The sequence below is a fragment of the Aricia agestis genome, chromosome 11 (genome assembly GCF_905147365.1).
Source record: "Aricia agestis chromosome 11, ilAriAges1.1, whole genome shotgun sequence".
Taxonomy (NCBI): Eukaryota; Metazoa; Arthropoda; class Insecta; order Lepidoptera; family Lycaenidae; genus Aricia; species Aricia agestis.
Genome location: NC_056416.1, coordinates 13,283,649 through 13,295,848, shown reverse-complemented (window position 1 = coordinate 13,295,848; position 12,200 = coordinate 13,283,649). Strand labels below are relative to the sequence as shown.

The 12,200-nt window shown below is 35.9% G+C and overlaps 1 protein-coding gene across 1 annotated transcript; it reads left to right on the top strand.

The window, feature by feature from the left end:
• Positions 1 to 518: 518 nt before the first annotated feature.
• Positions 519 to 10,404, top strand: LOC121732051 (CD63 antigen-like). The gene is made up of 6 exons (XM_042121815.1): positions 519 to 608; positions 812 to 894; positions 1,210 to 1,401; positions 7,900 to 8,070; positions 8,647 to 8,856; positions 10,125 to 10,404. Exons 2-6 carry the CDS (start codon positions 829 to 831, stop codon positions 10,188 to 10,190), a joined length of 705 nt encoding a protein of 234 aa, XP_041977749.1. The 5' UTR covers positions 519 to 608; positions 812 to 828; the 3' UTR covers positions 10,191 to 10,404.
• Positions 10,405 to 12,200: the final 1,796 nt, after the last annotated feature.

Genomic DNA, 12,200 nt, shown 5'->3' with positions numbered 1-12,200 from the left:
ATAAATTAAAAAAAAAAATCATACATATAACTAATCTGTGATCTACATTCTGCATCGCAGATTGCAGACGTTTTGATTACTCACTGCAGGTGTTCTAATAATTTGGTGGAATTATAAGTGAATTTAATTCAGTTTGTGAGTATTACGAGGATTAAAATTATTTATTTTGTAAAACACACAAAATAAGATCTAAACATTACGAAAAACTGTGATCCATATGTCGACAGGTCCTTGCAAAATATCGAAGTTGCGACGCAAATCGATGTTACAAAGCGACACTTCTAGGTTTTTTTTAAGTGTTACGGAAAGCGTAATTATGTTAGAATTATTTTTTCCAGAATCTTATTAAATAAAAATGGCTATCGGCGCAGGAATGTCATGTGTGAAATACCTTCTTTTTGCCTTTAAGTCTATGCATATAATTGTATTATTATTGTATTTTTTTTGGAGCAAAGGACTCGTTTCCAGCTCCCAATAAATTAAAAAAAAAATCATACATATAACTAATCTGTGATCTACATTCTGCATCGCAGATTGCAGACGTTTTGATTACTCACTGCAGGTGTTCTAATAATTTGGTGGAATTATAAGTGAATTTAATTCAGTTTGTGAGTATTACGAGGATTAAAATTATTTATTTTGTAAAACACACAAAATAAGATCTAAACATTACGAAAAACTGTGATCCATATGTCGACAGGTCCTTGCAAAATATCGAAGTTGCGACGCAAATCGATGTTACAAAGCGACACTTCTAGGTTTTTTTTAAGTGTTACGGAAAGCGTAATTATGTTAGAATTATTTTTTCCAGAATCTTATTAAATAAAAATGGCTATCGGCGCAGGAATGTCATGTGTGAAATACCTTCTTTTTGCCTTTAATCTTCTTTTTGCGGTGAGTATATTATTTTTTTCGCTATACCTTCAAGTTATATCGAAAAAAAGTCGACGAAATGTATATTATAATAATTATTTCAATAGTGCGAGCTACCTGTTTTGTATGAAAAACATAAAACATTGTGAAATGCATAGGATTTACGTTTGATGACTCATTACTAGAATTTCTATTGTTTATCTCTAGCAATGACTGTTTACCTGACTTTAAGTACGAATAATAATACCTACAAGCTGGTTGTGATAACCTTAGATATTATTTATTTTATAAACTTTACTCACAATTTTTCAATTGGAATAAATTATACTGTTGCAGATAACCGGTTTAATAATACTCGTTGTTGGTGCCCGGGCTGAGATAAACGCTCACCCATATGTGGATCTCACGGACGAGAACTTTTACACCTCAGCTCCTATGATATTGATCATTGTGGGCTTAATCGTTTTTATTGTGGCCTTCTTTGGTTGCTGCGGAGCAGTTAAGGAGAACCACTGCATGATAGTTACTGTAAGTCATTTTGCCTTGATGTTATTTATATGGGGTTAATGTCCATACTAATATTATAAATGTGAAAGTGTGTCTGCTTACCATGTGTGTCTATCTATTTGTCTGTCTGTTACCTCTTCACGCCCAAACCGCTGAACTGATTTTGCTGGAATTTGGTATGAAGATACTTTGAGTCCCGGGAGACCTAGGATATATTTTATCCCGGAAAAAATGTACTGTTCCCACGCAATAAAAGAATTTTAGCGCAACAGAGTTGCGGGCGTCATCTAGTAAGATAGTAAAGTACACCAAGTGTATGTTCCTGTTTTTCCTGAATTTTTGAAAACATTTAATATTAATTCTTTAATTGTGGATTCTTGGAAATCTATTGTTCCATGTGGCCGTTGGGAGTTGAAGCGTTAAACAATTAGTATGTAAATAGGATAATTGATATATTTTAAGATAAGATCCCTTCTTACTCCAACTGACTGATAGTACAAAATTTTACATTATTTTATAGTTAAAAAAATGCAGTAAAAAGAAAACTTTTTAATATTTGATATTTAAATTATTAATTATGACCTTAAAAAAATGCAGTAAAAAGTAAACTTTTTAATATTTGATCTTTTGATTTAAATTAATCATTATGACCTTAATAACATGCCTGTATGACGAGACATTGTTTGAGTTTTAAAGGAAAAAAACTAAAGTATACTAGTGAGTAAGATAAACGGGTTTAAATGTAGTACAAAAAATATTCAAGATTTTTAAATAAATAAATGGTTATTGCACCTAACTTGACATAGATAGGTATAGTGTGTCGCGGACTTTTTTATAGATATTTATAAGATCTACCATTTTATGGTTCTATCTTTTATTGTTTAGGCAGCGTACGCCAAATAAGTAACTTTTCTGGTTGATTTTTTACACTTTGCGTCCGAAAAACCCAAGTATCTTACGGAACTCTATTTTTTCCAAAATAAAATGTAGCCTATGTTCAGCAGAAATAATGTAGGATTCCAATGGTAAAAGAATTTTTCAAATCGGTCGAGTAGTTTTGGAGCCTATTAATTTCAAACAAAAAATCAAATCTTTCCTCTTTATAATAATATATTAGATTTTTTTTAAATATTGCATTAAAATTATAAAGGTTTGCTATTTATGTAGGTATACAAAGACTGTACAATAAAAATAGTGAAAACAAAATAATTTTAGTTCAATTGATGAGTTGTTTGTACATTTTGGTGGTTGTAGTTAACTTGTATGGATTCCTCTCTTCCTTTGTTAGTGTACAGTTTGTTCACTTTTAATCCATATTGATTTAGATGTAAACTAAAAATATCACCAAAATTCATGTGAAATTGTATTTTTACATGATGCATGGTAATTTTCATGATATATTTTAACTTTTAAGTGATGTGTAGTTTTTTATAAAACACTAAACGCCATGACTTCAAAGGACATTACACGCCTTTCCCAAATTAACTATTCAAGAAAAGCTTACTCCATATTTTCTCTCACAATTCTTTATCAAACTGTATCAAGTTACTTTAAACTTACAAGTTACTTTAAACTTAGTGCGCAGAACAAAAAGTTGAAAGTAGCATAATATTATGTATAATTAGGTTGGGTTGCACCAACTACCTTAACTATAACTGTAACTTTAACTATAACTACAATGCAAAATGTTAAATCTTTGGTTAAAGTTAAATATGGCGTCCAAGGACGCCATCCGCTCCGCTCATACGTATATATCTGAAAATTTACTATGTTTTACAGTGTTATATTTTTCCTGCCGATTTTTACGGATAATTAAATTTTTTATACTCTCAATCCCGTTACCTGTAGCTTCAATAAAAAAAATAAGCAACAGACATCTGTGAATTTCTCCGGTTAAAGTTAAAGCTAAAGGATACCATATTCAACTATAACCATAACTTTAACTAGGCCTCTGGTGCAACCCACCCTTAGTATAACCCAGGTATAAGCACAATGCATATTAGAGCCCGCGACCGTAATCAAAAACCGGTTTTATCCCTTTTGGACTTTATTAATACAAAAGTAAGGTCCAAAACTGGTGCACGGCATGGATCAACACTTGTGATTGTGACAATGACTTGAGATTCCGTGACCTCTGACACGCTTCTGTCATCCTATTCACTAAACGAACAATTTCCTTCGTCCTAATTGTTCATTAATGGTCACTCTCTCGAGTTATAATCTTAAATAGCTTTTGCCCGCGGCTTCGCTCGCGTTATGAAGTATTATTATAAATGCAAACTTTCATCCCCCATTTTAACCCCTTGTCGGTGGAATTGATCAAAATCCTTTCTTAACGGATGCCTACGTCATAATATCTACCTGCATGCCAAATTTCAGCCCGATTGGTCCAGTGGTTTGGGCTGTGCGTTGATAGATCACCATGTCAGTCACTCACCTTTGAGTTTTATATACTTAATAATATAGATTCTTCGTGTAAGAACTTTGTCTTACACCTATTCTGGTCTCTGCAGTCTGCACCTATGAAAGAAAATCCATATTGAAGAAAGTATTCTTGTCCGTCCGTACGCATAAACTGCCAACCAATTAGGTAGTATGAAATTTGGTATGTAAACGTCGGCCCGCAACTTGCACCAAAAACTTATCGTGCGGACATGGTACTTCTTTCCATTTTCAAAATTGCTCTATGTCCTTTCCCGGGACTCAAAGCTATCTCTTGTTGTAAAAATCAAACGATATTTTTACAACGAACTAGATATAGTTGATTGAAATATCGATTATTTGTGTAAAAACATTGCTTATCGGCAGACATGTTTTAACCGTAATCCAGTATTATCGCTGACCCACGAATTTACAGAACACGAGTGTGTGCTTGGCCGAGATATCGATTTTTGAATGACTGTAGCCAAGTCGTGAAAAAATGTGCTTTGTCCCTAACCCATATACCTACTATGTGCAGTCTAGCTGTAGTCCATGTTATGTAAAACCTTTACGAATGGTTTTCGGGTATATGTACATACTTCTATCATTTCTGTAGTACAGAATGTAGTGGGCCACTGGCAAATTATTGGTCATGACATAGAGTTGGGCTTATTGTACGCCAATTAGGTAAACTGGCTATAACTAGACGGTAGCTCCGTCCTTGTTTATATAATTAGTAAGTACTTATTGAATGCAAATCATAATAAATATTTTACTCAAGACTCATTAATTGAAGTATTCACTAGAAATTCAATGTAAAGCCGCAATATGCAATATTGAACAAAAGGTGTGATTTTCCTCATGAGATGACGCGATGCAGAAGACGACATGACGTTTCAGGGAAGTCCAAAATTACTTTAAATGATTCGATCATTTAAAAAATGGCGTCAGTATTAGTATTAATTTCTAGCATTGTTTTACATCTACAATTGTTTCAAGAAATGAAAGTATGTGGTAAATATACCAGTCTGTGTCACAACGCACATAACAAGTAGTACGTGTATTTTTGCGCAATTCAACCTCGAGCGCCCTCGGTGATGTTATTCATAAAATGACTGTATCGTTATCAGACACTTATTTATAATTATTTCTGATAACTTACAGTGTAGGAAAAACAGTTTTAACGCTCTGTAGCCCTTGAACCTAGTCTCATTTACATTTCAATTTGCAGGGTAAATCTTTACAAAATGGTACTCGATGGTCGATACCCGCTATGTTTTGATTTATTACCTACACCTAAATTCGTTTATTGCGCGCGAACCGTACACATTTCAGGATTATTATATTTTTTATATTATTATAATTTATTATATACTTACACTATTCTATTTTCTATGTATTTTCCGGCCCCGAAAGTTTTCCTTACCCATCAAAATAAATTCAGCAGTAACAGGGAGAAAAGACAAACATCATATCGCATTCATAATATTTATTATTTGTATGTAGTCAACTAATTATACTAGTGGTGAGGTGGCCTTGGTCACGGGTTACGCACCATTACCACGACACAATCGACGTTCGTTTTTTTATTTTTATTTTGAGTCAAGCCTTTAATATGTCATTATTTAAAACGGCAAATTATTTTTGCGGCGACTTAAAACTTATTGGGCGACTAACTACTTGGTTACAAAAAAAATATATGGTAGCGTTTTAAAATATTTTAGCAACAATTATATCTGGGGGCACGGGAGTGCCCTCGCCAAGATGAGCCAAGCGAAGCGCGCAAGGGCACTACCTACCTTTTCTCGAAACGTTTCGTCGTATTTTTGCACCCTCTTAACTTTGGTTTGAATAATGCCAGTTAGTTGAAATTTTTAAGATATAATGACATGGGTATAGTTATTAAATGCGCAAAGTTTGAATATCGTAGCTATTATACTTTAGATTTTATAGGTGTCCAAAAACCCACAATTTGGTCACTGACTCACCGATCCGAAAGCTGAAATTTTTTATGTAACATAATATTAGTACTGGAACAACAAAAAAATTATCAAACCCAACTTAACCTATATCCGTACAATTATAGAGCAAAATTAGGCAAAAATTTATGTTTTTTGTATGGGAGCTCCCCTTAAATATTTACTTTATTTTGTTTTTACTATTTGTTGTTATAGCGGCACCAAAAATACACAATCTGTGAAAATTTCAGAAGTCTAGCTATAGCGGTTCTTAAGATACAGCTTGGAGATAGACAGACGGACAGACATCGAAGTCTCAGTAATAGGGTCCCGTTTTTCCCCTATGGGTACGGAACCCTAAAAAATTAACTAAAAGAAAAAAACAACGTAAACCAGCTTACAAAAAGAAATGAAATCCCACCAAAAACATTTTCATGTAAAAATGTTGCCAATATGAGAACATAATACTATAGTTCGTCGTGTCAAAAAGTAGTGAGATCTCATGTAGAGCCAAGTTTCTAACCTTACAAAACAATTATTGTTACGTGCTAGGATTCTAAGGATTTGGAGAGAAAGACCTGCTGACTCTCTTGAAGACTTTATTCACTAGCACTAGGTCCAAAACACTAAGCACGTATAACGCACAACGCACGTATAACGTGGGAGAGCCATGCTTCGGCACGAATGGGCCGGCTCGACCGGAGAAATACCACGTTCTCACAGAAAACCGACGTGAAACAGCGCTTGCGCTGTGGTTCGCCGAGTGAGTGAGTTTACCGGAGGCCCAATCCCCTCCCCTATTCCCTTCCCTACCCTCTCCTATTACCCTATTCCCTCTTAAAAGGCCGGCAACGCACCTGCAGCTCTTCTGATGCTGTGAATGTCCATGGGCTACGGAAGTTGCTTTCCATCAGGTGACCCGTTTGCTCGTTTGCCCCCTTATTTCATTTAAAAAAAAACTATCACTGTCCTAGTCGCCAGTCGACTGTCTGCGTCTCCTCGATAAGTTGCGCTGGTTTGACGCTAGATGGCTCTGTGTGTCCGTATTCGTAACATTATAATGAGCTACAAAACGTAAGATGTATAAAACTAAATAACGATTAACGGCTGCTGTTTTAAGATAGCAAATATTATATACGTGCTTTTGCCCGCGGCTTCGCTCGCGTTAAGAAGCATTATTATATACAAACTTTCATCCCCTATTTTAACCCCTTGGGGTTGAAATTTATCAAAATCCTTTCTTAGCGGATGCCTACGTCATAACATCTACCTGCATGCAAAATTTCAGCCCGATCCGTCCAGTGGTTTGGGCTGTGCGTTGATAGATCACCATCACTTGTCAGTCAGTAGGTGACTACTGACTGACACTGACACTTTGAGTTTTATATATAAAGATTAAGCAGGAAAAATTAAATAATAGGTGTAAGGTTAGGTTTTAAAAACTATTGTACTTAATATACTAAATATTATGTGATATGCTCACTTCACCAAATTAATTTCACGCACAAAAAAACGAGAAATTGCGTTATTACTTATTCTCTATAACATACCACTAAGGTTTTCTATTTCAACACAATATTCATGTAAATATTTTTTAAATTGCATGACAAATAGAAATAAAATTAAATTGATAAAAATAACAACAGATTGTTGTTATTTCACATTTTTATCATTTTAAATTTAATTTTTTTCGTGTACCTATTTTAAATGCATTTCTTACCATATTATTTTTCCTGGAAATTTCCATGCATTAAGTTTTCTCTTTACTTGGTATGCAAAGCTTTTAGAAATCTCAACCCAATATTGCTTACCATATCAGCATGATATGCATAGTTAACTATTTTTTTCTTATTCTTATATCTTTAAACGAGCAATTCTTGTATATATATTATTGGAATCTCGGAATCGGCTCCAACGATTTTCATGAAATTTAGTATATTAGCTAGGAATCATTTTTAGAAAATGTCATTTTATTCGTGTTTTATCGATTTGCTCGGTCAAATAGCTAATGGTAATTAAAAGAACTCTCAAAAATAGAAACACAGGTTTATTTTTATATTAAAAAAAATTTGCGTTATATCTTTATTTTATTCAAAAAATCTGCTTATATTTGACCTTGTCAACATCCTAATGTTCTCAGTTCTCGGTATTCCTGCTGCTGATCTTCGTCGCCGAGCTGGCTGTGGGCATCGCGGGCTACGTCAAGCACAAGGACCTGGAGACTTCCATCATCAAGACCCTCAACGCCTCCATAGCCCACTACGAGACCGACCCCAAGATACAGAAGAACTTTGACATCATCCAGACCGATGTGAGTGATTTGAAACTCTTATGTCTCGAATGCGGCTGTTAGTCCTTAGAATAATCGGCCAAGTTCGAGTCGGACTCGCGCACAAAGTTCCGTACCATTATGAAGCAAAGATAGGCAAAAAATTGTGTTTTTTTTATATGGGAGTACCCAGAGTAGAATATTTTGTTAATATTTCAAGTTCCGGTGTTTGTATGGGAGCCCCCTTAAATATTTAATTTATTTTGTCTTTAGTATTTGTTATAGCAGCAACAGAAATACATAATTTGTAAAAAATTTCAACTCTCTAGCTACCACCGTTCTTGAGATACAGCCAGACAGATAGACCGACGGAGAGAAACACAAAATATATTTGAGTTTCTTCTCGGTGATAGCTGACTCTTAATGACTTTCGCTTCTTTGGTTAATGGTGAGTTATTTTAGGCCTGTGGTAATCGCTTCATAAGGCATCTGTCTATTAAAATATTGGCTTGACTAACGTCGTCGTCGTCGGTCGTAACTAACGGCCATGGTCAAGGCTATAAAGTACCAACAAGTCGCTCGTTAGTACTCAATTCCCCAATCATCACTTCTTTCCAGTTGATGTGCTGCGGCATCAACGGCCCCGAGGACTGGGCTGCGAACAAGCTACCCATCCCGGCCAGCTGCTGCTCTGGAGACAAGACTGTGGCCTGCACGCCAGCGTCTCCGGACTTCCACAAGGACGGCTGCTACCCAGGCATACTGGAAGCCATGAAGGGCATGGCGCTGGTGCTGGGCGGCGTTGGCCTGGGCATCGCTGTGGTGCAGGTGAGATGATTGTACCATCGAGGAAATTGATTCATAGGACCCACGTCATTTGGTCGAAATATGTCAATTCAATGTGATCTTTCGGCTGGGTTTGACACAGCGCGACCAAACTACGTAGGTCCCCCATTTGCCTAGGAATCAACTTCTCTGATAGTACTGTCAGAAATATTATAAATACAGGATGGTGGCAGCTCTGGATTTATATGTTACATAAGCAGTATAGGCCATGGCCTATGGGCGGCAGCCTCCTATAGCGCCCTGGGGGGGGGGTTGCGGCAGCGTACTAGGATTACAGCAGAGTTTGTACATAGGGGCGGCAAAGTTAAAGTGGCCTAGACTCAAAAAAATACAAATCCGGTCCTTGATGGTGAACCTATTTATAGGCTTGATGAATATTTTTTTTAATTTTGGTAATTAAAGGACCTCTCAATAATATTAGTGTAATTAGTTTGGTGTCTGATTGCCATAACTGATAAGTGATAGTACAAGATTTGAGCATGGGATTAGACGTCTCACGTGACGTACACTACCTTTAATTGTATAAATATAAATGTACGTAAAGAATTTGTATTCTAATTTCTAATCCTACTTGTCTCTTTCGTGTCCAAAATTATTATCGCGTTTATACTCCACTCGTGTATATTATCTCAGACCAAAGTATATTACAAATATGTTGCGTTATGCAATAATTATGCCATTTATTCAATCAGTATGCCATGTGTGTCATCATTCCGACCAGCCACCATAACAGGAAACAATTTATATTCAGTCTAAAATCGTAGTTTGCAATATCCTATGCCAAAATACCAGCCTTTCCTTACTTTGTGGCCGACTGATTCTCTTTATTTACGCGAATACACTGACTCTAGGGTCAAAAGCCGTGTTCCAAAATTCAAGTTACGTTAGTTATAATATGCCGCCTTTTTTTCCGTTGGGGGAATGCGTTTACGCATCCCCGGGGCCTGGGGAGGACCACCGAGGTATGTGGGACTTCCCGGGCGGACGGAAGACGCACCCGGGACTACCCACTAAAACACCAATGGAGTTCCTGCTCCTGAAGGTGGGACTACGGAAACGCGTGATACACGACCGCAGATAATATGCCGCCTAACGTAACTCGTCTATACTTAATTCCAAATATGGGAATTCGCGAGTGTAAGAGACAATAATCCTTTATCAGAATTTCTCCTGCGACCCGTATAAAAAAGGTTGAATACCAATGGTTTGTACAGAAGGAAAATATTAACTAAGATTGTTTTTTTTTTCAGCTGCTCGGAGTCATGTTTGCTTGTTTCCTGGCTCGTTCCATCCGCAGTCAGTACGAAACCGTCTAAACCGTCTCCAAGCTCAGCAGCTCTTTGCTATTATTTAAGTACAAACAAAATATTTCCATTCCTTTACAATTTAATTATATTATTTTTATATTTCTTTATTCTACAGAATCGAATGTTGTAAGTAACTTGTTTACTTAAGTGAAATTTTAACATAAAATTTTATTTTAAGGTAAATGTTGATTTAATTAATGTACACAAAATATATATATTTTATTTTATTATTTTGGGTGTAAATTTACTTTATGTACTTGAGTTAAAAAGAAATCGTAATTTTTCATTGTATTGTGGTCAAATGTATGTACTTCTATGTGAGATTTTTATTCTTAAAATTATCAATTCAAGTGACTGACTTGTAATTTTAACAATATATTTTGTAAAAATATCAATGATCAAATATCAATGATCAAGAACTTTTTATATGTATCGATTTTGATCAAAAATATTTGAGATTCATATTTAAATTGAGATTTTTCTACTATTGTTCGGTCACCGGATAGAGAGAAACTCGGACATTGAAATACAACCGTACTTGTCTTATTCGCAAGAATACGCAAATATATTTTGTATCCTACTCACAAAACATATTATGATGGAAAAGATATACCAATATTTTCGTATTTGAGTAAAAGAGAGGTCATTGGGCTAGCCGCTAGTCTCTCTTTCCTGCGACCGGACCAATCAATTTATTATATAGATGTTATTTATTCAATAGAAACAACAGATATCACTTTTCTCAATATGTATCGCCATCACTAAGTAATTAATGTAGGAAGTAGTATTCCTTATATTACATTATTCAGAAATAGAAATATATTATTATAGACAATAGTGCAAAGAAGTAAAATACATAGAATTTCAGGTGTGCTAAAGTGTAGAAGACTGATTTTTCGAATAGAAGTGGCAAAACCATGCACAGGATTATATCTATGTCATTCCTAGGATATAGGCACGTTTTATATTATATACTGATATAGATCTATAAACTTATATTCTCTTAGTGGATCGCAATGAGTGTTTTTTAAATTTTTTATCACAAATCGTAATTTATTTAGATTTTAGAATGTTAGATTTCTCATGTATATTATAATAAATGTGTATATTGTGCAGTCTTGTTTTATTCATTTTATTTCGTAAGAGTTCCTTAAGGTGCTTTGCAGGCGACGGGGCAGGGCGGGCTGGTCAATTTCGCCGCGTACGCCCGTCGATGTCTGCGGCTGCCCGCGCCGCGTACACAAAGCATACGCCGTCTGCGTTACTGCATGTAAACTGGTTTGTGTGATCCACGGCGGGCAGCCGCGGACATGCGCCGCCAGCCAGGACCTGCGGCGCGGTCTTTTCGCCCACCGTGTGCGTTGGTATTATAGGATTCCCATTGCGCTATCGTTCGCGGCGAAACTGACCGGCCCGCCCCGCCCCTTTGTCTGCAAAGCGCCTAATATACAGCTAAAACATTTTGATACGTAAAGTAAACAATGTTTGTGATATAAAATAATAACATATTATGATAAATACAAAATAGTAAGTACTTAATGATTTTTTCCATATTAATTAATCATTCGGTCGTCAGCCTTGTTTTAACCTTTTATCGGCTATTGATTCTTTGTTTACGCAGACATTATCAGCAGTGTGTGTTATATCTACTGTTTGCTTGTTTTAGAACTTCTGTCATTTCAATTTAAGGTACGCGGGCACATCCATACTGATACTATAAATGCGAAAGTGTATATGTCTGTTACCTTTTTGCTCAGGCTCAATTTCACTGAGGCAGAGACACAAGTCTGCGCGTTCACCTAAGAAGTCACCAATGGTCGTATACTCGTATCTACGTTTTGAGGGCGCATCTTTAACCATCTCCCCTAGCATTGAGATACTTGGCGTTAAGTGTTAACATATCGAGCGAAGTCCCCGATATCATCTAGAGCAGCTATCCCCAACCCACGGCCCGCCAGAACTTTATCTGTAGCCCGCGTGATGTTAAATCATTTTGAAGTTCGTGAAAAACGTGAATTT